Source organism: Thermobia domestica, chromosome 8 (genome assembly GCF_964235325.1).
Source record: "Thermobia domestica chromosome 8, izTheDome1.hap1.1, whole genome shotgun sequence".
Taxonomy (NCBI): Eukaryota; Metazoa; Arthropoda; class Insecta; order Zygentoma; family Lepismatidae; genus Thermobia; species Thermobia domestica.
This window is the reverse complement of record NC_137461.1, coordinates 12,715,951-12,743,426: the sequence shown is the minus strand read 5'-3', so window position 1 is coordinate 12,743,426 and position 27,476 is coordinate 12,715,951. Positions and strand designations below refer to the sequence as shown.

Sequence of the window (27,476 nt, the reverse complement as noted above, 5' to 3'; positions counted from 1 at the left end):
GAAATATCGTCATCATTAGCCAGGCTGTTTTCCATTGCGACCCCTAGACAGACATTTGAAGAAATGGGCCGAGATAATGTCATTGTCGAACTTCCATTCCGATTGTATTGCTCCCTTTGATTTGATTCCCTATTCAAATAAATACTTGTTTGTTCATGCAAGAGTTTTTTGCTGAATCGTCCATATTTCCGTTCCAACCTAATCTTCTTTAGAGCTTACAGCAACATTTTCCAATTCATATTCTCAAATTACATCTCAGATCAATAAATACAACTTTCACGCTTTTCTATCGTAGTAATTTCTAACCGCATTTTTGTGACATTTTTCTACTGGTCCATTGTTCATGTTCAGGAGTGCATAAGATCACCACTCTAAATTTTGGCAGAGGTAACATGGCTCTTTCCCAAAATTATGTCAGGATAACCTTCAACTACCACCTAATTTTTTAAAAATTTTTCAAATGTAAACGTTTGGTATCGTAGTAAAGGACCAGGGTATGTACATCTTTAAGTTTTTAATGACCCCTGTCGATCCCTTTAATGGGTAAATGTTGCCAAATATTCAAATTATGCTGGTTTTTTTTACTAATTTATTCCCTTCCATAAAGATTTATTACGGTGATGATTATTTGGATGTATACAGGGTTTTATACCGTTCAACTAGATATGGGTACCATGGGTCATCCCTTAAATTTCAGGATGAGTACCTAGTGCCACTCTCATTAAATTTAAAGAATTATAAAATATAAAAATTCGGTGTAGTAGTATAAGACTAAGGTATGTTCCTCTGAAAGTTTGTGTAGTTCATCTCGTTCACTTTCATAAATATAAAAATTGCCAAATATTAGTATGGCAAGGTGTTCGCCACTAGGTCGGTTATTAGCCTAATTTATCCTCTTTGATGATGTCTTATTATCTTGTACATATTGTTAAAAAGATGTGTACAGAGCTTTAAATTTCATAAGGCATGGATACATCAACTAATCCTTGTTAAATTTGGCGAGGTGTACCTAAAACCACCCTTAAATTTAGGAATTGTCGAAAAAAGAGGAAGTGACAAATATTACCTTGGACTCTTATATATACCATTGTAAATTTGGTTTATACATCTTGTTGCCTTTTATGGATAAATAATTGTCAAATATTGGTACGGTCACATGATCGGATATTGACCTAGTTCATGTTCTTTGAGGATCCTTTTTTTTTTTTACAATTGATGATTATGTGGGCAAATATGAGGACTATTCTTTTACAATGACACGGATTCTGTTTAGTTGTGAGTTTTGGGAGAGGTATCTAGGATTAGCCTTCAATTTGTGAAAAGTCAAAAATGAATTTTAGTAAATGTTAACTAAAAGCCACTGTGAATTTTGATTCCTTTTCTTTTTTGGTTAAAAATGAACAGAGTATTTACGTAAGCAGTATATTGTACTGCGTAATGGGGTATTGATCACGCCTTTAATTAGGCCTTGTTATAAATCAGAGAACTGGAATCCTTGACATGGGGCATTGATACATCAGTGATATTTTTCAGGAGCACCAAATACCACCAGTGAAAAAAATGGGATTGTGAGAAAATAACAATAGTTGGTCAATGATCTCTAGGGAAATTTGTTATTCGTCACCTAGGAATTTTGAACATTGGATTTTAATATTAATAACTTGGGACCTCGCCTCATAATATACACTTCTTAATGAGAACCGTACCTCAAATCAGAGAATATGTTATCTGACGATGTATTTAATGTAGCATATGGGTATTAAACTATTGAATTGGAACGAAAATTAAAAACGCATAAGCAAACATAAATTGTACTTTATTATTTGCTATTATTTCTTATTTACTGGTACATCAGAGCATTGACAATGTTTATATTTATTGTAGATGACGATTCATCCTATATAAACATTTTTGGAATTGCGTGTTTCTTGGATGGACCTCTTCTTATTCTTCTTGTCTGTGGAGAATCGTTTCCATGTCATGAATCATAGTACTGATTTGCAAAATTTAGTATTGCGAGTTCTGTTAAGAGAATGAGAAAAAGAATATTATAGAAATTTCATATGAATAATCATGTAAAAAACGAAACACATAAAACGTTTCATTATTGGTAAATATGATAAAGTTATATGAAAGACATATTACGGCAGTTTACTGTCATTGTCCGGAGGTACAGTTGTAAATATGTAAGGAAATTCATTCAGGATTCTTGTTTGTAATTTACATCTTAAATAACAACAATAATAATAACCACATCATGTTGATCCAAGGCCGCTTTACTATTTTTAAATTTTTAATACATGCAGTGAAGTTTTAAAAATGTAATGTGTTTCGGTACGCAATAAGGAAAACCATAGCTCTCAAAATGTTCTCTATAACCACGATTATGACTATAATTTGGGACCCATAGGTTCTTTAATGTCGTTCATATATTTGTATTCACAATGTTTATCAGAGGGAGAGAAATTCGTGGAGTAACACACTAGTGTCAAACACTCATGTAAAATTGTTTCTGAATGTTTGGTACCGTTTAAGGCACTAGCTAATTGTAGTGTATTTGACATCGTGTATTGAAATGATAAATAACGTGTACTAGCAATTTATTTGAAAATCCAGAATACTATTGCGCTGGTAGTCAATTTGTAGGATTGATGAAAACTCTCCATCAAAATACACTTTGCTACTAATTTCTGTTGGAAATGTAATTGTAATCGGTTGGCTGCCTGTCGTTGTAAATTCCAATAGTGACAATCTCCAACAGGAGAATCCGGAGTTAGGTGGAATACAAACAGTGCTCGTTCTCTTATATGACCAGTAGTACCTTGAAATTACATTGCTGTTTGTAGCTCCATCAGTATAACTAGTCGTGTTTCCATGTATGAATGATATGGATGATTATGTGGTTGAAATGATATCAGTTTCTCGTACAAGTAAAGTTGTACTTTACTGAACATGGCATTTGGAACCTTCTTGGTAGATGCAGTCGAAGCTGTGACTTCCTTAACCACACAAGTTCAGCTGAAGAGATATTGAGAAACTCAATAGAAACTGAATTTGTTGGAAATGTGGACTTAGAAATAAGATTTATTCCACACTTACTGGCACTTTTATTCTGCAAAGTGTAAGTATAAAAAAGTGTGATTTTCAAGCTCACATTTCCAACAACTATTCAGTTTTTATTGAGTTACTTGATATCATTTCAGATGAACTTCTGCAGTTATTGAAGCCACGGTTTCAATTGGTTTATCCGTTTATTGAAGGACGAATCATCTGATTTCACACTCTGTGCTTGGATGTATGATAACATTTGTGGCAGATCAGTTTATACTACCTTGTTACCATTCATTAGAAATTCTATTAGTGAATTTTCAGCTACTGAATTAATGCTTTTAAACAATTACGCGATTGTCCAGAACACTTGCTTGCGTGGGTAAGGTTGAAAAATGAATAATTCACTTTTGAACATTTGCATAATTGATTATCCAAGTAAGCCATAGTTAAATTAATCGAGAACGTCAGTTAACGATGATGGTGTAAATTGTCTCTTCTTATGTGATAACTTATCTCTCTCAGTAGGATTGGTGCTGCTGATGATAGCTGGAATACCAACCTTAAACTGTGAGAAGTTGTCCCACTTTCGTTTATGATACCCACTTCTCAGCATGGTTTCCAACTTATTTATAGCTCTTCCTTGATATTTAATTTTGCCTTTTACATACGTTGATGAAACAAATCTTCGAACAGTTGGTTCGACACATCATTAAACACGTTGGCGCTTGATTTAAATTATTCTGTTCGTAGAGCTTTACATCCAATAGTGGTTATAATGAAGGAAATAAGCCAACAAGAAAACTAATAATACCATGTTCTGTTTATAGGAACTTCTCACGTACACGTTTCCTGTACTGGATAGCGCTTGTCTTTGGTAATAAGGTAAATACGGTTCAATCATGACGACGACGACAGAAATGTATTTTTGTTCACATGTCTTAAAAGTGACCGTGCAATTTCTTGTATCCATTTCTATTTCATTAGTACCAATTTTTTCCACGGATGTATAATGTGCAGGATTAAAGATTTGTACTACATTATTTACAAATGTATAATTAGCAGGATCCATGTTTACAATTCATGTCCATGGCAGCATTGTGTGTCCAACGTTGACAAATTCAATGATGTCACGCTAGACATACATTTTTGATGGTAAACGTAATGGTATATCAGGTGTATATGGGTCTTTTGCATATACTTTAAATCACTTTCGGTTCAAATCCATGAGTTAAATTCACACTTGGTGAGAATTGTACAGAAGTATGGATTTCGTCCTATACATTATTAGTTACATTAAGGGACATAAATAAATTAATTTCTGTGTACTAAGTGCATGAATTAAGTCCCGTGTATTTTATAATTGCGTACGGGAATCGTAACAGTCCTCCATGTTTCCTGATCACTACTTTATATTTTGCTACACATTTTATTCTCTTCACTGTTAAGTTCTTTAAACAATGTGGATAATTATTCTTTATAGTTGCCTCATCCCATTTCTGGCAAAGTCCACACGCCAATTCAGTTTCAATATATACGAAATCAATGCACTTCCTCGAAAGTTATCCATGGAAGTATTAGTGAGAAGTGTAACGTAAGAAAGGGGATCAGATTCAATATTCGTCTTCTTCAATGGTGTTTTAGGGATCCACGAAATGAATGGGTAGAGTACGCTTTCCATTAGATGAGATACAATTTTCTGCGACATTTTGTTCTTGTACGCGATATTTTATTCATTATCTACGTGTAAGGAAGAGGTACTGATTGTAATGTTTTACTATACAAAATACCATCGACACGTTGATGATTTAAAACGTCTTGTCGATACAGTGGTGGATTTCTCGCTACAATTGATTTTGTTTTAAATATATCTCATGTCAATTTCTCGAGACATCGCTTGTCAAATTAATATTTTCTTTCAGTAATACGTACAGTATCAGCAACAGATAAATTCATATCTTGTTTTGAACGTAGCAGTTTTTTGTCGTATAAGTGTAACTTATAAGATTTAGTCTACAGATCAATTGATACTTAAAGAGGAGCATACACTATTTCGAGAATCGGAATGAGACGAGAAATTTTTACGAAAGTTTGTGCCTCGTCTCGTCCCGAGTTAGCCTTGTCCCGTCTCGATTTTAAAATGTAAATTCGTATGTTAATATGTTTGTTTTAGGAACGAGATGAGAAATTTCGCTTCTCGTGGGCAACATTAAACAAAACATAAATATTCTTTCCCAATGACATGTTTCTGCTCGTAATTGTATGACTTGAGCGACAATTAGCTCCTAGCTTTGAATCTTCTACGAGATAACAATAATTACTATTAATTTATTAATATTACTTTTATTATTCCTGAAGATTTGATAGTTCAAGTATTGAAACATCGACGTATTCAAAATTCTTAATATAAGAAAAAGTATGAAATCGCCAATCGATCGTCATCAAAAATCGTGAAGCAAAAAATGCCTTACATGGATTCGAACCAAGTACCTCCCGATTACTGCCTAAGCACCTCTACCACTGAACCGAGATCACTACGTGATAAACGATTTGTCTTTAGTCTTGTTACGTTAGGTTACTTTGCTTCCACTTGCAAAGTTATATGTTATATTTCTTCGACTCAAAAAGTCTTTCCTATTTCTTTTATGATTATGTAAGTGAATAATTTTCGGCAAAAAATCATATTAATAACTTGAGGTGTTCTTAAACGTTTGGTTCACAAATTTGTTTCTTCTCCACATAAAACTACAGATATGACAAATTTATTTCTCATACTCTGCATTTGTTTTATAGCAGTCGGCATTACTTGTCAAAGACTTATGTCAGTTACGGTACAATTCGTCTATTGCTGTGTCTGTTTACTTTGTTTACTCGCTGTTAATCTATATATTTCTGATCTCTTCATTTTCAATATGATTCTACTTCTTTCTTTGTTTCATTTCGGTTGCATCTGTGCTCTCATCAGACTTCCTTAGAATTTTGTGTCCCTGGTATTCTGTTCCTTTCTCGTAGTCAACTCTATACAACGATTAATGTGCATCCACCATTTCTTACTATCTGTATCTACCTTTCTTCGTTTCAGAACTTTTCTTTGAATTTGCAACGAAAATATTCCTTACTTTCTCGTCTCTCTTGTTTTAATTATTCAACATCTCGTATCCTAATTTTTCTGTGGCTATGGCTTTTCCTTTTCCAGCAACATAAGTTTATGATCAGATAAAATGTTCTTCAAGCGTTCTTCAAGTTATTCCAATACCTGTCTGAATCTAATTCAGTTTGAAATCTTAGGCTTCGTATTGAGGATTGCTACATATCATCTCTTGTGTCGATTGAACCAAGTGTTCAAGATTACTACTGAATTCTTTCTACAGAAAATGAGCAGTTCCTCTTCGCTTTCATTTGTTTCCCCTAAACCGTATTTGTCTTCAACAAGACTTCCAATTTTTTCCTCCTAAAACTGTAATGAAATGTTTCAATGCAATTACTCAAGAACTCTTCTTCTACTTGTCAATGTTTTCTCATATTTTCTAATACCTATCGTCGGTAAAGATGTGTCCATTTCCTCTTGAATATTTGAAGGTTGTTTTTTTCGAAACACTCGCTACTATTGCTACTATAATATTATTTCCTGGTTTTGAACTTACGTTTACTGTTTCGAAAATTAAAGTTGGTTTAACAATGAACTTGTTAACTAGTTATATCCCATTCAGAACTCTATGTTTGCGTCACTCCAAGTTACTCTCGTGCAAAATATTAACTTATACAGTGTAATTTCATAGTTATTTTCTTCTATTACCTGTAATGCAGATACTATAAATTTGAAATTATAAGTAGTAGTATTTGAACATGCATGAGTTTGAAGGTTAACTATGGAGTACCATGCCAAGTTTAATCAGAAATCACATTTGTTTCGGTTGGTAAAAGACAAGTCTTTATTATTTAGTCACAGTATAATGAAATGTGTCCCATTTCAGCAATGACTAATTCCCTTAAAAATCACGAGGAAATTTTTGATTTGAGAAGTTGTATGACTCAGTTGACATACATATATGTAGATTTGATATTAAAATAATAATACTCCATTTCAGAAAGGTTCACAGCTAATTTGGAGAAAGTTACCAGCGAAAATGTGGAGATGCCGGAAGCTGACAACTTATTGGTTGACAAGTTGGGAAAGCTGTATTTTAATTGCGTAGCTGTCCACAGTGTTTCCTTCGGAGTGAAGCCTCAAGAATGCTTTGGCCTTCTAGGAGCAAATGGAGCTGGCAAAACAACGACATTCAAAATGATTACGGCAGATGAAATACCTTCTAAAGGCAATGCTTATATCGACGAGTATAGCTTGACAAATAAGAAAAGAAAGGTAATACAGTTGTTTTACTTTCTTTATTCGCTAAATTCAACGTAATCGTTAATAAATCTTGTTTGTTCCTCATATGGCTTCTAAGGTTTATTAGATGATGAAGAAGGTGAAGGTGTTCACAGGTAAAGATGTAATTATACCCAGTGAAGTTAAACTGTAGAATTATGATTTGAAGAAAATAAATGAAGATGATCGATCAGTTTCAATAACGCTGTAACATTTATACGCGTTAGTTTAAATTAAAAGTTCATGTAATTATATTTCAATTTGCAACATAAGAAACTAAAATCCACCTTTCATTTATTCGTTTATTAACATATTAACTTAAGGTAAAATACTTTAAATCTTTAGTTCTATTAAAACTACCCTCTTAGTGTATTTGATATGCATAGAGGTATTTTAATATAGAAAATAGAGCCAGTTTGCAACAAAAATCAATTTTTGTGTTATCTGTTGTTTGCCCTACTATTATTTAATCAAACTGTAACATCTGTTAAATATATTATCGTTACTAAATAACCAGAGATGTACATACCTGGAATATCTATGACCACCTATTTTTGATGTAGAGACTACCAAAACTATTCCATTTGCGATGTTTAAGAATCGTTACTCCCCAATATTGTATAATTAAATCTAGTAGCGAATGTTTCTCTTTAACATCAAAATTAGATATATGTATGAATTTACCGATAGTCATATTGGAGAAAAATCAATACAAATTAACGATACGTTTTAAACTATTATGGCTGAAGGAGAATAATGTCATGGCGTTAAGTGTCGGAAAAACAACGACTCAGTGCAGAAAGTAGCATTCATTTTCAATTTTCAATTAATAAATTCTGAGCAAAGGTTTGTTCCTTATAACATACTCTATATAGTGTATATTTACATTGTCAGTAACAAACAATGAAACCAGAACAGAAAAGAAAGAATGGTAAAATACTGAGAAAAAATTCGAGTGGCTTTATTTCAATTTTTGACCGACATGTTTGGATACCTACTTATATGTGAAAAGAATTAATTCTTTTATTGAACGCAGTATTTTGATATCTTCTTATGACAAAGCCACTCTATTAAAACGTCTGTGTTAGAAAATGGCGGGCACATATTTAAGCATACATGTGTGAGTTTGCATTCGTAATAAGCTAATTTAATTTTCTACCAAGATCAGGACAAAGAAGTTAGATAAATTCTTGAATAAATTGGAGTATTGTGCCGGTGCTGTGTCATCTGTCGTAGCTCAAAATACGTATTAAATAAACACAACGAACAGGGGATAAAAACTGATGCACAACACGGTACTTAGCTGTAAAATTATGATTAAATTTAAATGAAATACAAATGTTTTAATTTTGAAAAATGACTAGTTGGGGAAATAGGTGAGAGGGAGAGGTATGTTATGATTAAAAGATAAAGCATGGATACTAGCCTCACAAATTCAATTAGACTGTTGTCATCCCGGTCATCTGGATGACGAATGGTTTTCCCCGGAGGACTTTGGATTTTCTGGACTGCTGGACTGCTAGGGGTGCCGAGTTCTCTCTGCGATGATGCACCTTTTACGATGATCCTCTTCTACACCTTCATGCCACTACTAAGATGTCAAACTCAAAATGTGTCTGCGGCGATAAACCGGCAGAATGGTATTCTCGGGACATGGAGTTGTTGGTCCTCCAATGGTAGGATCTGCTTGCCTCCGATGATCCTGCACCTTCCTAAACTTCGTGGCGAATACCCCTAGCTGATGTGTCCTTCGTGGTTTTGTCTGGCTGCAAATGATGTCTTTGGAGTTCAATGAATTGGAAAGTATAAGGCTGTGCCTAAGGTATGCGGAAAGGCAATAAGGAAACTAGTCGCGTTTATTAACAAATACCTGATTACAGAAGCAGTATGGAAATATACAATCTTAATAAAAGGTTTCTATTCCTTTGTATATTAAAGAGAGTTCATGATTCTGTAGAACGTAACCGCAATTTAATATTTAATCAAATTTGGCAAAGTAATATAAAGTTTACACAGTTTTCTCACAATCATGTCACTATGATTACACTGATATTTGACAGTATATGTAAAAATGTGGGAAGTAAGCCTGAAGAAAGGGGCTATTTTGGAAATGGCTGCCATATTAGAATTCTAGTGAGAGATTCAGCTAGCTTCATATCAATTTTTGAGCAGCATTTGGGTACCTACTTGTATGGAAAACTAATTATTTGCTTTATTAAACCAGGATTTTAGTCCTTTCTTATGGGAAAGACGCTGTACTACAACAGTCATATTAGAAAATGGCGATCATAATTGTTACGTATACAAAGACCTACATGGGTTTATATTTGTTGGAGAGCTTATTTCATTCTCTGTCAATACATAAAGGAAAAAGTTTCAAAATTCTGATATAAATTAGATATTTGAATAAATGTATGAAAAAAATCTGGAAGAAGAGGCCATTTTTGGAACTGGCGGTCCTAATGGATCTCTAGTCAGAAATTCGGGTGACTCCTTTTCAATTTTGACTGGCATTTGCATAGCTACTTGTAGGCAAATGAATGTATTTCATTAAATGTAGTATTTTACTTCTGTTGTACGGAAATGCCGCTCTACTAGTTTGCACTGTCCTTCAATTGCCTCAGAAATAAGAAAGAAGTGGGGTAGGTGCTTCTTGGCCCGGTATGGAGACACCATTTTTCGTGTAGTTTTTAACGTTTCATTTGGTTCAGTGGATTACAGATGAATGACATTATACGTAAGAAAACTGATTATTTCACCTTTATTTTTGGAAGAGCATAATGTGTCATGAGAAGGTCGGCGGCTACAAGAGGGCAGGGTAATGGCTTGGACAGCTCCACGTTGGCACTGTGACAGCAACCATCACAAAACCAATTATCGGAAGGGCCACGGTGGCTTCGTAGTAGAGCATTCACTTCTGGTGCATGAGGTACTTGGTTCGATCCTAGCTCAAACCAAGTGAACTTTGTGGTAGAGACTTCGTGTGCGAGGGTTTTCTGAGGGTTCTCCCATTTCCCCCACTTCCTTCAATCTAACATATCACTCGTTTCTCATCTCCGTCTCCATCCGGCATAACCTTGGGACCTAAAGCTTCCAAAAACGAGTCAGAGCCGCCTCGGCCGCCAAAGTTGGCATCACAAACTGTACGCGGCCATATGTAGAGGCTCGCCGTCAGCACCTGTAGTTTTACTCATGGGGTTATTGACAATATATTTTCATATGTGGCGTTCATACTTCCATATATAAACATATGAGGTGAGGGTGGTTTGTGTCAGATGTTCATCGGATATATTATATAGAAACTTTCCTGAATTTCTTACATGAAGGCACTGGCGAATTCACGTCTGGGGGCGGAGGGGAACCCTCCCCCGAATGTCAATTTGTCTATTTTTTAAAATCCAGCATTTATATGTGGTACTTAATAGTACTTAATACATACATATTTGAATTGTGAATACTTCTGTTCCTAGTTCCTTGAGGTAGCTACTATAAGCCTCATAGGAGCAGGAATATTTTTCATTCAATCTCCCATAAAAATTCACCACTTGTGAGACTTTGTAAGAAACATAATGATATTATAAAATCTGGAATAGTCGTGGATTTTACGATGTCTTTGGAAAAGTATATACAATTGATTCAATTGTTTCTGAACCCTGCTTATGTAATGTAATGATTATGTTATTGTATTCAAAAAAGAAAAGAAAAATAGCCTGCATGAATGTTGCTATTTTAGACTTTTTTCTTATATTTATTTTCATTTAATAGATTATTTAGCAATTTCACAGAATTCGGGCAAAATCAGACGACAGGGTGAATCTTGAATCATCGGAGAACATGACATGCGCCCACTGGTGTTCCCCCATGCAACATGTTTCTGACACCATGTGTAACGCGCACGTTTGTGCTCCAGTTTCAGTGGCGCACACAGCACAGGCCTTCTTGGATAGAGTCCTGCTCTGTTGAGCCGCCGGCGAATAGTTTCACGACTCACGCGTTGCCAAATAGCCTGACACAACTCATTGGACAATTGAAAGTGTGAAATTTGACGGTTACGTTTGGCAGCAATTGTTAGAATTCCGTCATCGACGTCCAACATCTTTGGACGGCCTCCTCCATGACGTCTACTGACTACATCTCCATTTTGGAAGCGACTCCACAGCCTCGACACAACACTTTTGTTCAAGTTGAGTTCTTGCGCCACTTCCACTTGCGATCGGCCGAATTTCATCGTCCAATTGTTTGCCCGCGGTCAAAGTCACTCAAATGTCGTCTATCAGTCATTGCAAGGTGTGTACCCCACACAAGAACCACTAACTCAATGCTTGGAGCCTCGGACACTACTGGGCTGTGGTGTACGGCTCATGGCATAAGTTGTTCACCGCGCTTGCAACGGTGCTGCTTATGCGATAGATTGTGTTTTCACCTTGCCTCTGTGTCTCTGTGTATGTGCATGCCACTAACCAGTGCTCAATGGGCCTCACACGTCGCTTATACCCCGTTCTCGCGGGTTGTTTAAGTTTTGTCGAGCAGTATATATATATATATATATATATATATATATATATATATATATATATATATATATATATATATATATATATATATATATACTGTATATATATTGTATAATTTGAATTGAATTATACAGTATATATAGATCTACTGTTTAATACTGTTTTCCCATACATTTCTTCTGTTGATAAATCGCGAGAACTAAAACAGATTCTTTTAGAATATTTCCGCATAAAAGAAAAAATCTAGATTTGTAGTTCATTGCGAGCGAGCGAGCGAGAGAGAGAGAGAGAGAGAACAGAAGGTATAGTTAATATATAAAACGTTGGGATATTTTTATTTTATAACACACTGAAATAAAGAATTATAATTAAATATGGAGTAAATTATATATTATGACCCGTCTTATATTTTCTCCCGTAGTGCAAGTCATGGGCGTCTCTGGCGGGGGAACGGGGAGACGCGTTCCCCCAATATTTTGAGTACAAAATATTCAACATTTTATTCTAATTGTATTTGTTCACTGTCAACACCATAACATGGAAATAATAATATTTATTTGAAATGTAATATTCCGGCTGTGAAACGATTTGGCTTATAACATAGATTTTAGGGCTTAAGGGAATCAGTGAAGGTAAGACAGAAGGTAACAAATTGAATCGAAGATAATAAACAGGCTGGGTTAGGTACTAACATTTAAATCACTTTCTTTGATATGCCCTCCCCCCCCAAAAAAAAAACATACATTCCAGAGACGCTAGTGGTGCAAGCAGGCCCTTCAAACCAAAATTGAATGAGCAAATTGTTTGTGAAGCATCACAATACTGCCAAGACCAATAGTGTAACATATGGTATACGTCTCGAGAAATCAGATGAAAAATGATAATAAATTTGTATTTCTTTGGACATAAATGCCAATACATAAATTTGTCATTAGGTTGCGGTGGGGGTTTGCTACTAAAAAAATATCCCGAAAATTGCAGTAGGCTTTACTGGCGCAAGTCCCGGGAGATGATTGGCGACTTGTCCCCCAATCTTAAAACTATTCTACTATCATCCGAATAATCCGATTTGAAATACGTGTTTTTGAGAGAAATGTGGTGACTTGTGTCAGACTGCCACAAAGGACAATGAGATGAAATCTATATGCCACCAGAATAAGCCTCAAATCTGCTCGCCTCCCAATAGTGAAGATAACTTGCTCCCCTGATCATCCACATATTGTTTCTCAACTTCATAAATATTTTGAACATCGCTTAGAAAAAAATTATGGGTGCAACAGTCTTACCCGTACCCCGCCACACCCACCAACCCGACAGATTTGCGCCGCATTTACGTAGCCATAACGACAAAATTATAGGCAGTTCACACTTGCTAATTACCATACTGTTGAGGAAAACAACACTTGAACTTTCTGTAACCATAAAAATTAATACAGATAATACCGACATTTCTCTATGCATAACAGTATGTACACACTAAACACGTTTATTCCCATTCACAATTCTTGTTTCAACTTTCTCAATAAATGTTCATTGTCAAATTGAGTTTTCCTCCTAGATCACAGTTTTGTTGTAGATCCCTAGTGTTTGTAAAACGCAGCTCTTGAAGAACAGTGGACAATTGGAGAAGCCGCCCTCAACTCAGTCGATAATTCCTCGTTTAATGCATAACTTTTCATATTATTGCAACTCGGGCAACTCAATGTCCCAAACTAAACCCTAAGTAACGTTGTGCTTCATCCGAGGGTGGCACCGTGATCTGTCCTAATCTCAGGTGCCGACTCGAAATCCTCTCCTTAAGTATAGCTCTTTCTTTCAATCGCATCCTGAGACTTGGCTTCATATTCGTATTCATATTTACTTCGATTGTTTCTTCCTATGTTCCGTAAGATCTTTGGTACGTGTGGAGCTAGTTCAAGTGGGAACTAAACGATGTTTGTGAAGCGGGCAACGACAGCTACGATTCGGCGAGACGTCCATCTGTTAGATCGGCAGCAGATTTCGAACCCGAAACCTTCTCTGGATGATACTGCTACCAAGCCGGTGAAAAATTTCCTCTTGTGTGATACCATAATACCCATACGGTCTGGAAGAGAATAATGCGTTTACTTTGGACCCGGTCTGGGTGAGACCATAAGAGGCCATATGCTCGGGAGGAGACTAAGAAGTCTGGACTCACTCCGTAGGGTCTGCGAGAGATTAACTAGTGTGATGTTACTCCATACAGTCTGGAGGAGACCAGGTCAACCGAAAAGACCAAGAGCTTTGCATATTCCCCCTTTTCATATCATTCTTTACCAAACATTTTGTTTTGAACTTGTAAAAAGGGAAAGGAGAGAGAGAGAACTTGAAATCCGAGCATGCTGCAAAAGTTCCTTCATTGCCTCCATCTCTTCTCTTTTGCTTGTCTTCACTTTGCAGAAGTGTTGCTAACTATATTTATACTTCACCAACATAGACGGAAACGAATAAAAATAAAAAAAATAGAAAAAAATCGTACGGCAATGATTTTCTTAAACATTATAGCTTATTATAAGTCTAGGTACAAACGAGGTTTGATACTGATATGGCGTCAGTTCAAGAATTTTCCACATAACTTCTGCTTTATTCACAGATTTAGTTTTCCTCTCTTTCCTTATTTATTTTCCAACTCGATATCGGTTCATTGTTTCGCAAAAAAAAAGAAAAAACTCTAATTTTCTGTACTCCAAAACTGTTTAAAACGTCTGGCTCGATATTTGCCCCGATCCTGCTGATTTAGAAAAGATATTTTTGTAGACCGAGGAATAAACAGAACCAACTGTACATTTGGAAAATACTTAATTTATCATTTTCCCCCTGTTTGTCTTAAGATTATAGTCAAATTACGCAAAAATAAATCTTAGATTCTTAATTAGAGCCTTTCAATCTGCAAGATCAGCTTTATTGTAGTCTCTGAAAGAATATTCTCTAGAAAGGAAGTTTTAGAACAATGAAAATTAAAGTAATTTATCATTTTGCTTCTCCTTTCCCTAGAAACGTGACTTATATTCACACTACCGATATTTCAGAACTATATTAAGCGCTGTTTAATCTATAAGAACAGCTTGATTTCAATTTCAACATAACCCCCAAAAATTGCTTTCAATTCACGCTACTGGAAACTATAGATTGGTCAGATTCGTAACCATCGCCTTTGAAACTATAATACCTGCTTGGATTCGTACTCTCCTCAAATGGTTTGTAGACAGGAGTGGTGTAAAACAATGAAAATTACCTTAATTAATCACTTTGCCCCTTAAGTAGTGACATTCTAATCACACTACTGAGAAACAAAAGTTAAATTCGTAATGAGCACCTTTGCATCTATAAGATCAGCATTATTTCAACCTCTCCAATTTTTTTAGTAGACAGAGGGCTCTAAAATAAATATTAGTTATCGTAAATTTCTTTGATCTGTCCTCCCAAAAAATTGAGCTTCTAGACACAGCTCAGAAAAGCAACGTTCATACTTCTAATCAGAGCACTGGAAAATGTAAGATAATTACAGATTCAGTAGCTGGAAAATTGTTTTATCAATGTTATTAATTTATCATAACTTGATACTTCCCTCCCCTCAAAATTGTGTTTCTGTTGACGCCAATGAAACATGAAAGATCAGATTCACAATCAGCGTCTGAGCTCTTTATTGTATAAGCGGTTAATGTACCCGCCTTTGATGTGGGATACCTGTGTTCGATTTCCGGCAGAAGCCCATGTGGTTGCAAACATAGTGTACCCTGTTGCAAACATAAGATTTTTCTAATACAGAAACTAGATTTCAATTGTCTGGGAATTAAAGTTAAGGTCATCTCCTGTAGAAAACCAGCGCTCGAACATACTGTATAGCAGAAGACACAAAAGGATAAAGGACAGCAAACTTTACTCGCTTAGAGTTAGCATGATTGGCAAACATACTTTTCTATTTATAGCTATAAACAAAACCAAACTGCTCAGCGCAACTGCCCTATAAGGCCAGAAACTGCCACGCGGCTATCTAAAAGGCGTGTGTGGTCCGCATACCGCTATTTCCTGTGCATTATTTGGACTTCTAGTCTCAAGAAAGCTTAAACGGCCCAAACTACTCACTTTCAGAGTGTGTTAATCTCTAAGAGATACCGGCCTAAGCTAAATTTTTCATCTACACTCACCAGAGATTTTACCCGGGACGCTCGATTAGAAGTCATGTCCCTCAGTGCACTTGTCCTCATGTCCAACACTTATTTAGAGTCCAAAGACATGGGTGGGCAACTTTTCTAAGAGTTCGTGCCGAAGTCTAGGAAATCTCCGATACAAAATTTTCTCATCCGTGAAAGAGATTTTTTTGGATGTTTGGATTTTTTGATTACTTGGATGTTTCGAACCAATTTTTGCATTCATTTTGTATCAAGGCCTACTAAGTAGATTTAATATTAATACTACCCAACCAGAGAAAACATATGCTACTAATTTCAAAATATTTGTGTTTAAGTTGTAGCGGAGCCGTTGCGTTTGATGTGATGAATAGTTGTTAATTTCCACTAAATTACGCTCAGACAAATGAAATCACCGTTCAGTGAATTATGTTTGTTTCGGATTTTGAAGGGACAATGCCATTTTCATTTAACTATATTTTTCTCTTTTCTAATAGTATGTACAGTATATATATATGTGTGTCTTGTTTGATCTTCACTACCAGGGGAATGATTTCTTAGGTTTCTTTTGTACTGAAAACCATCTAGGAATCTAGGTACAGCATATTTGTCACATCTAACCACAACAACCAAGTCATGAGACTCTACTTTTCTCCTCTGAGTTAAAAGTTTGGACTGAGATATCTTCAAAAATAAATAAATAAATAAATTTAGCAAGAACTTGTTTAGCGTGCCAGAAACAAGTCATCGGCTTCCAATGTTTAGCACGCGTATCAATGGTTGCTCACTCCTGCCCTAGGTAAATAAAGAGTGTAAAATTTTAGATTTTGTGCGAAGTTTCCTTGGGGTCTTTTTGACTAACTCTCAAATTGGTCGGGTCGAATCTACCCAACCGAAGCAACTCGAGACCTAAGATATCAGTGGGTAGTAGACGTTTGCATTATATCTGACATACTCTCTGATAAATTAAACTTTGTGGGATAGAGGAAGGAAGTGAATAAGAAGGAATAACAACAAAACACCAGAAAAGAAAACAAAAGAAACAAAAATATTTGTTCCTCTTTTTCTGATTACTCTCTGTCGTTCTGCATAAGTAAAATAATTGGCAAGAAAATATCGCAAATGTAAAGGTTGATACCCCTGTGCATTGAATAGTTTCATAATGATAATGTAGTAAAATTTGTGGGACCGTATACTTAGGGTCTCATAATCATATAACATGAACGGATCCCAATTTACTGATCGAATGAAAAGTGATTTTTTTCTGGGAATTTGGAAAATCAAAACCGATTTTTATTCTGACAGTATGTGAAATGGGCAATATTCGCACTTAGAAATAAATATACTTCACGTTTTCTACTGGTTGCCATAATCCTGCGAAATGTAATGGATGCAACAATGGTAATCGTCTTTTATATATATATATATATATATATATATATATATATATATATATATATATATATATATATATATATATATATATATATACTTTATAGTTGAGATATTTTCTGATAATTTGTGTTCTCAGTGACTTTTTTTATCTTTTCATAAAGCGACACTTTTCTCAATCTCTATCATACCTTTTACCTTTTCTTATTACCAATACACGAAAAATAAGGCTAGCTAAAATCATAATTAAAACTGAGTGAAATTTTGTGAAATATGCTTACATTTTGAAACATATTTAAATCATTCATTTAATTTTTAGTACTTATTGCAAATTGGTTATGTTCCACAAGATGACTGGATTTTTGAGTCTTTGAGTGGAAGAAGTATGGTACTATTATATGCTCGTCTGATGGGATTTCCACGCAAAAGTCAACAGTATGTTGCTGACAGTTGGCTTAATATGATGGGTATGTTCAATTGTAGCTTGTGATTAGAAATTATCCAATTACAAGTTATGTGTCATGTAATGTAAGGGAAAATGAAATGAAATCTTTGAGTTTTACGTCCCATGCTTATGCCGGTTAGGCTAAAGGAGACAGTGAGTATGAGAAATGAATGAAATGGTGGAATGAAGAAAGTAAGGGGAAACGGGAGAACCCCGAGAAAACCCACGCACACGGAGTTTGTCGACCACAAAGTTCACTTGGCGGGAGCAAGGTTTGAACCCGTGACCCCATGCACCAGAGGTGAATGCTCTACCACTGAGCCACCGCGGAATTTATGTATATATTGTTGAATCTAGTATCTATGCAACATTTCGAAATAATACATTTATCCCTACAACGGCCAACCTATTATCCTAACTTAAACAGCCAAGTTGACTCCAGTGAACTCATAATGTTGATAACATTTTATCAAACCTTATATTTGGTTAACAAGTGTAATTTCGTATACTTTTTAAGTGTTTCTGACAGAACATGTAAGTATAGCAACATTGAGTTCCTATGGTGTTTATATGCTCGTCAGTGTTTCAATTCGAAGTAAAATGTTAATGGAAATTGAAGTTATTTGTCTTGTATTTTTTTAAAGTTACTTTAATTGTCAATTTTAATAGGATACAATTTTTGCAAACTACACAATATTAAAGAAACATCTTTCACAAAGTACTGTGAGGTTTTAGAAACAATGCAAGTAAGTAATTGGTAATTTGGAAGTTTCTAGTAATTTCCTGGAATCATTGAAGGACATGTTTCCAATTAGTTGTTTCTTGATTTGAATTTTGGAGTATCTAAGTACTATTGAATGTTCAGAACAAAGATGCTTCTGGCAGGTCGTGCAAGTTTGCTTTTGGATTCGTCCCTTTCGAACAAGAAAGAAGTAAAATCTATCCTTTTTTCTCCTACTACGTTGCTAACAGCTTTACATCAGTGATATGAACTCAGCAATATCAGACTGGATTGATTTGTGAAAACCTATAGCACTTCTATTGTCAATATGTGGCTGTATGTGACTTTCTGCTATTGCAGTAAGAAAGTCCTTTCTCGAAGTTTTCCCATAAGTATGTAATGTACTCAAGACGAGATAGGCTTCAACGGTGCATACTGCAACATCAAGTAAATTCATGGAAAAAACAAATGAAAACCTGTTAGTATTTCTTTTGTACGAATATTGATATAGCAATCGGTCCAACGTGAATATATTTTCTTTAGTGTTATTAAAATACAACACAATTTATGGTTTCTTTGTTTTGTTACGTCAATGTCTTCAGCATTTTTCATGTTTGTGAGCATTACAGAATTGTTTTTCTTAGGGACATAAGAGACAAGTGTAAAATATTTGTGTAAACCAAACATTGATGACTTCTCTTCCACCCTCCGGTTTCTTTTAAGAATTCACATGGAAGGAAAATCTTCTGTTTCTTCACTGTTTACAACAGTATAAGGCTATTGGGAAGCAGTGTGTTGACGAGATTAAAATGTGTGAAATAATTATCACATGTGATATTTCTTTTACTCCCCAAATAAGATTCCATCAAATGTAAGACGAAATTTTCTCATGTTTTTGCTTATTGTGTTACTTTCTTCCCAATATAATACATGCCAAACAAAGGGTACTATGTCTTGGAATCTGCTTTCCACCATATCTTCATCCCATGTCTTCATCACATCTTCTTCTCGTTTCTACAACATAAATTCACATCTAGCTATAATATTGCATAAATATACATCTACCTCGAAAAGGGAGAAGTTTTGTTAACAGTCAGATTCAACGAGGCTCATAGTGTCTTTTCAAACCTTAGTTCATTCTTTCGCAAACATCTTGTATTGGTGCCAGTTTATCTTTGCTTCTTTCGTCACTCCTTCTTGTTTTGTCATACTTTTTATACTTTTTATCCCATACTTTTTATACTTTTTTCATACTTTTTTATCCCATACCACTTCTATGTTCAGATCTTCGGCTTTGAGATGACCAGCAGCATACAAAAGTACAAGGAGGCGCTTCATTACTCACTTTCATCGACCGGCTTCTACTGATTCTGCATGTTGCATCTTATGTGATAAGACGCTGCTTCTTCATTGGTATACCGAACAATAGTCTCGAATAATCTTGAATAAACAATAGCAGATTGTCTACGGGATCTTTGAATTTGTTTTATTTGAATGAAGGATAACCATATTAAGTTTTCCCTGATGATCTTCTGAAATTTCGTTTTCTGTGTTTGAGGAGGTTTAGAATACCAGGTGATTATGTTCTTTACATGGAAAATCTCTTTATTAATTCGGCACTGATTCCCATCATATTCAATCTCAGAATTACTAACCGTATCAGAAACTTGTCACACTTCACTTCCCCAATCACTTCCCTAATATTCATGGTCACTACACATAATATCCTCACCTTTATTATCCAACAACTGGCGAATTACTTCATCAGACCGTATAATATTCGTAGAAGTTGCCAGTTTTGCACTTCCACTAACATTAACAAACCCTAAGAGTTCCAATATCAGCACCACATCAACAATAACATAACACAAAGGTGCGATATAATTAATACTTTAACAAATATACATTTCTTCCTACTGAGAACCATATATATAACACGAATTAGTAAGGAGTCCACTGGACTCACCTTGGCCGTTTGTGTTATAAAATTAGTAAAATACTTTAAAACAATACCCTATTGTATATTTCTAAAATTCCGATTTGCATTCACACCTTGCATTAATTACCGATAGCATATCTATAAAAAAAAAACATTTATTGATCTACAAATAAATTGCAGCACGAAAATAATTATACGCCATGAGACCATTGGACTCACGTAGGCCGTTTAAGGGTTTAAAGACATACTGTAAAATTTTCTATTAGACAACCTTTGCTCTTTATATACTTAAGTTAAATTTTAACTACTTGCTGAGCAAAAGAATACACATATTGTAAGAGTTGTTAACCTTTGAGAGTTACACCTAATGTCCATTTTGGCTTGATCGGATACACTGATAGTGTCTGTTGAAGCCAAAGTGAATAGTTAGCGAAATTGTCACACTGTAATGATTTTTACAACTAACGTATTATTGTTTCTCAGAATGAGTAGTTTTAATTAAAAGAAACAAGTTGAAGCAAAATCAATGTTCTACCTGCACGTTACAACTGTAACCTTGTGTGTGACCTTGGACGAAATAATAAAATTCGTCCTTTTGTTATATTTTATAGAGTAACATTCTTTAAAAATAAAGGTGTAGTCTTATAGCTTTAGGACTATGTATACGGCTATTAGGCACAGCTTTGTACTATGAACAGCACCTTAGAATGTTTTATGTGGGATGTTAGTTAGCAAAAATTACAGTAGTTAGGAAATTTGCTGCTCCTATGATTTGTCGTTGAGAAATATATATTTTAAAAGATTGTTGAATGTGCTTGTCAATTGTTAAGAGATTTCTCTCTAGATCTGTGTATTAGATCAAACAAAATCCTGAAATTACATATTGCACTTACTCGTCGCAATAAATATAATCCAGTTTGTAATGTTTTGGACACTAGAATCCTGACTCAGAAGAATATACTTCACACGACGCAATAAGGGAAGACTTAGACTTTAAAACTTCTACATGCAAGTTAATGGCATCTCATCAGATAAAATAATAAAATCTTAAGTGTGTTGTACGGTATCTGAATATTCCTAAATAAATTCAGAATCTCTGTGTTTTAGGTTTCAAGTTCAGATTCTAGTAGATATACACAAGAATATCAAATTAAATCTTCAATATAAGAAAATCAGACGACAAACCCATTTTGAAATTGTTTATAGAAAATTGAAGCTTGGTTAGTTTAGAAGATTTATATGGCTTATTTCAGTCTTTTGGACATAAAAATATTACCGAAAACAGTCTCTTGGTTAGTGCAATCTCGAACTTAATTCTTAAATAGGAGTATATGTGTATTAGATTCATTACGTATTATGTATTATTTAATACTAATGATACTAGGGATATAGCTTCCAAAGGTAAATATTATAGCAGTTCGAGTTGTTTAAATGAATAGCAAATTTTATATAAAAAAATCTCTGCTTCAAGAATTGGGATGTAAATATAACTCGGTTTTGAATGTTTTCATTGTTTTATTCATCCATAATAAATAAAATAAAAGAATATTATTATTTTAGAGCTTAAAAAATTAGTAATTCTTAATTATCATAAATGGGTGAGTTATCAAAATATGAAAAGCTGGTAACATTTCATTTGAGAATATGTTCTTTTAATGTTGATTTTACAGATATTTGAATTTTCAGATTATAAGTTTTTTTCATTTTTTCAATTTTAATTTCGTACTACGTTTGTATGAAATTGAAACCAAAGGCCTTCCTTCTAATGTGTGCACCATTACTATTATTACTCTTACTAGTAGTTACAGTAAAAGTACTAGTATACAATATTAAGTTTTCGTTAAACCTTTTACAAAGCTATTTCTACAGAGTGTTTCAAAACAACACCGATAACGTTTAAGACGCTATTCCTGACACCAAAGTAGGACAAAAGTATAGACCAACCCGAGTGCACAAATACTTCCTTTCTGAGTTACAGGCTTCCGAAAACATGAAAAAATGAACGTTGAAAGTCCATAGCTCTGAACTTATGGAACCTTCCGTAGTCTTGTCAAGACTTCACTTAGGAACTAATATGTGCGCTACTCAAAAACACATGCTTCAGGATCCTTAAATACTCAGGCAAAACAGTTTATAGATTTGTTTGGTTACGGACATAACATTTGAATTACTCACCAACTACCTCTACAAAAAGTGTTGCGTAAATACCACAGAATTCTGAAATATAGATATTTGGATAAGGCACATGCTAGTTCCTAAGTGAAGTCTCCACTCGAATACGGCAGTTCCCATCGTGATGGTGCTATAGAACTTTTAAGTTCATTTATTCATGTTTTTTGCATACTATAACTCCGAAAGGAAGGATTTGTTCACCCATTTTGGTCTACACTTTTTGTCTTGTCTTGGTGTACGGAATCACGTCCCAAACGTAGTCGGCATTGTTTTGTAGCACCCTGTATAACCAAATCTCAGTTTGATCGATGATTTGAACTGATAGAAATATTAAAAACTGTACAAATAGAACACACAATAAAGACGAGTATCTGCACTTGTGTACAATTTGAAATTGGTTTATTGGCATATTTACTTTATTTTAGGATAATACGAAATATCGCATCTCCGTAATCAACCGTTTATTGAAGAAAATTAAAAACAAGAACCTCAGTGTATACTGTACTACCACACATGTACTTTTGCGTAGAATGTGTAGGCAGTACTTGTGCATGTTTGTAAAATTCATTGCATGTTCCTACAACATACATGGCTAAAAAAGGCAAACGTATAAAATTAGTAATGCCATAGGGGACTTCGTTGAATACAATTAAATAAAACGGTAGGTGCGGAAGGTTTCAAAATTACTACTATTATCACATAAAAGCAATAAGTACACTAAAATCTGTGTCCTTAGTTTTCTTTCCGCGGGCCACACAAAAAGAAACAACTTCTTTCATAAATACTGAGACCAAACTCAATGTTTCATTACTTGCATCAAATTCATATCTCGTAAACCAATTGTGAAATCCCGAAGATGTATTTCTGTACCATTAGTTTCATTGTAGATTGATTTGAACATTTCTGTTAAGTAGTTGTACTAAACAGAGATGCTTTGTGAAATTCTGAAATTAAAGTGAGCTTAGAAATTAGGAAGATTTGTTTGTTAGTTCACATATTAAAGTAGTGTAGTCATGAGGAGTCATTGAATTAAAATGTCCAAAATTTTTGAACAGCTGCACTGGCATTAAGTTTGGTGTATTCAGCCTTGCTTCGATAACTAAAATCCGAAAATTATAAATCGTTCTAAGTTTTATGATGCCAGGTTTTCAATTTGTGGAACCATATGTTTGAATAAAAGTATGATACGTAACTCACATGTTCACTTCTTTCCTCAAAATCACGATGCATAATAGAGGAACACGAGGAAGGGTTTCGTCTGAACATTGCTATATATGAAAAGGGCTACAGTTGAACTGAAAGTGAAAATAATGTTCCCTGAATGTCGTGTTATATTGTTAGAAATATATTCATGGTATCTACAAGCATAAATAAACAAAGGAATTTCATGTTGAAATCTACAAATTGAATATTAGTACAACGCATCTTGTTAGTCCAAATCGAGTACGAATTATACGTTCAAACATATACATTATGAATAATATATAGCGATATGTTCAAGAAATAATTACGAGATGAAATTTATGTTTTCTCCAAAGTACCGAACACCGCTTAAGTAGTTAAATTATATAGTTATTTGGAAGACAGTGAAAGATTTATATTTGTTCTACTATTTAGTAAAAGGAAAGTAATTGTTCACTCTCTTGTATGTTTTCAATTATGATATTTTTTTACTGATGATAAGTGCTTCTGTTAGACTATTGTAAGTAATATTGTGCACTGTGAATAGTGAAAGAGCTTTCACAAATATATGGAACACTAATGTTTCGTATCTAAATGAAAGGTAAATTTGTGATTTACTTTTTTCGTAGATATGACTAATATTGCTAAGAGGTCATGTGGTAACTACAGTGGTGGCAATAAAAGGAAACTAGTAACAATTATAGGCATGATGGGAAACACGAAGGTGTCTTTACTAGACGAACCAACCAGTGGTGTAGATCCAATATCTAGTATGAGAATTTGGGAAGTAATTCGAAAGAAGAAGGAGTCTGGGAAGTCGGTAGTTCTTTGCTCTCACAGGTAATCAACAATATTTTCATTTCTTCACTGAAATAATAAAGTGTGCACCAAAAACACATGATGGTTGTATTAAATTTCCAAGAATAAGACAATACAGCGAATTAACCTGTGTCTATTTTTTTAAGAAAGGCAATTTTTATTGGTTTAAGTTACCATCGCACCATGACTGAGTGTAGTATATAGCACCGTCTTTAGAGAGCGTTTCTTATATGAGAAAACGGTACTTCCCAGGGATGGCCTACTAGCAAAATGTCTTCTCGAAGAAATTTGTAATGCTTGGGAACAACTGGAAAACACTCAGGACTAAATCTCTTCAGTGGGGTGGATGTGACCTGAGTTAAATACTGTGGTGATCCAGGAAAGAGGTCACAACATTAGCACGGTTTCGCAGTGCTTGTCTATGTAGAAGCTGAAATCGCTTTTACCTTTTATGGTCGTTTCTTGATAATTTGTTGCAAAAAAATGTACGAAAATACTCGGCCGCAATTACATGTCCTTTCGGAACAGGCTGCAACAACACTGCTTTACATTGGGTGCCATCAGAGGAATTTTTTAAGCGGGAAATCCTTGTGTTTCCGCTGCATCGACTGACTTCTTAAAAATGAATAATTGGAACTGCGATTCATCCTTTCTTACAAAACTGCAAAGAAATCATGTCTCTCTCTTCTGAAGCGTGTTAAATTTGTACCCTTCATCGAAACATTGCCACTTCTTGATCGTCATTAAGCATTCGTGGAATACACTGAGAAGAACCTCTTCTTAGGCCCAGTTCCTTTGTAATTATTAATTCAAATGTTCATATTGTTAGCCCTAGTGTATCTCGAACCTCCTGCGTGCTGACACGCCACATACCGTGATACAATTTTCAACACGTGCAAGTTTGCGTCGGTTGATGTTGTTTATCGACTTTGAGACTTCTGTTCATCTTCTAAAATCCTTATCGCACCGACTACTTAATGGTAATTTTTACAAGAGCACGATTACTACATAGACTCTTCAATTTCCAATGGTTATTGGCTGTACAAGGGTCAGCTGCGGTGAAGGATAACACAGTTGCCAGTTGCTCACCAACTTGAAAGTCCATGTTCTCAGGCAGTAACATAGACTCATCTTGCTCATTAGTACTCTTGTCATTCAACTGCTGCCACCTAGTAACCCAAACCTCCACTGGTTAAAGACGAAAACTGGTCTCCGATGTCGCAGTTGCTTACCTGAAATAACAAAAAGTATTAACTTTTGAATGAAACGGCACGTACTTTTGGTCTGCATGCCATAATAGGCTACAAAATGCAAATTTATTTATTTAATGTATTTGTTAAAATAACATGAACACTTATTTATTAGTTGTCATTATGTCATACTAATTGTCATGTAAAATGAAAATACCTAAAGTTTGTGCAAACGTGTTCTACTTTTAATAGTGTAATTATAAATTTGTAGAATCCGTTATCACGTTGCACATAGGCCTATGTTATTTGCACTTGTAATAATGTTGAAAGTTTTGGAAGCAAGTACTCCATGCTCTTTAATTTACTCTTTACTTACTCTTACTTCCAATTTTTTAAATATACTATTAACGAAAATTGTGAGTACGAAACACTTTTGAAAAGTTACATGAATAAATAAGTGTTTGTTTTGCCGTCTATTGATATTAAACCTAACTATTGCAAAGAAACAAGAACATTTATAAGACATTCAGAGTACAAAGGACTCAAGTCGAATTTAAAAAGTTGTGAGTAAACGATAGATAAAGTTGGCTCTTTCTGTTCAAATACATAAAACGTGCAATATATCTTTTCTTATATTATAAACGTTAATTACAATACCCTTACATAGCTATTTTAAGGACTGAACTAAACATGACATAGAGAGTTTACGTGAATATGAAATACGACAAAATTGATCAAAAGTGATTTTGAATTCTTTGCGTAGCAAGCTCTCAAGAATTGTGAAATTAAGAAAAATATACAAATATTGAGAGGTCGCTATGAAAAGGGTACAAGTTCGCTAATTATTTCTATTAAGTCAATAATTAATCAAGTCTGTCTGTTATAGTATCGGAAGGTTTAATACAACGGTTACAATAACTTCCCACTTCCTTCTGTTCTTAATCAACTGTGCTCAGTTTATATTTGCATCCTTATTTCGGTGATGTGGATCTTAATATTGAGCACCTCATTTGCACCAAGGTTTTTTGATTGCGTGTTTCCGATTGAAACTCTAGTTAAACATTTTAAAGTGTTACTATTCTCTTCCATTCTGACTACATGGCCTACGATAACAATGTCAGGTAAATGGTTTAAATTATAGGGTTGCTCATTAGTTTTGGACTGTTAATATTGGAATCAGATATTTGAAAGTATCAACTTTCTCGAAATTATTATTGGATATTTAGAAGTGTCTGTAACTTGCAGTATTACAAACACTGGATAACGTCTATGTACTTACTGCAGTTTCCTCTGCATTTACTTCTAACCCATGTCCTAAATGTGCAATAAAACGCTTACATTTATATATATTGTCTTCATGGGAGCCGAGGTGGCTCAGTGGTAGAACGTTCACCTCTGATGCTTGGGGTCCCGCGTTCGATCCCAGCCCCCGCCAAGTGAACTTTGTGGTGGACAAACACCGTGTGCGTGGGTTTTCTCGGTGTTCTCCCGTTTCCTCCCACTTGTTTCATTCCACCATTTCATTCATCACTCA

General features: G+C 34.7%; 1 protein-coding gene across 1 annotated transcript in view; it reads left to right on the top strand.

The window, feature by feature from the left end:
• The window catches only part of LOC145691728 (phospholipid-transporting ATPase ABCA3-like), a 229,436-nt gene that overhangs the window by 188,794 nt on the left and 13,166 nt on the right, over positions 1-27,476 (top strand). Inside the window, exons 18-20 of the mRNA XM_081767060.1 lie at positions 7,137-7,411; positions 17,794-17,941; positions 24,563-24,773. Coding sequence (XP_081623186.1) covers positions 7,137-7,411; positions 17,794-17,941; positions 24,563-24,773 — 634 coding nt within the window. The remainder of the gene's footprint in view (positions 1-7,136; positions 7,412-17,793; positions 17,942-24,562; positions 24,774-27,476) is intronic.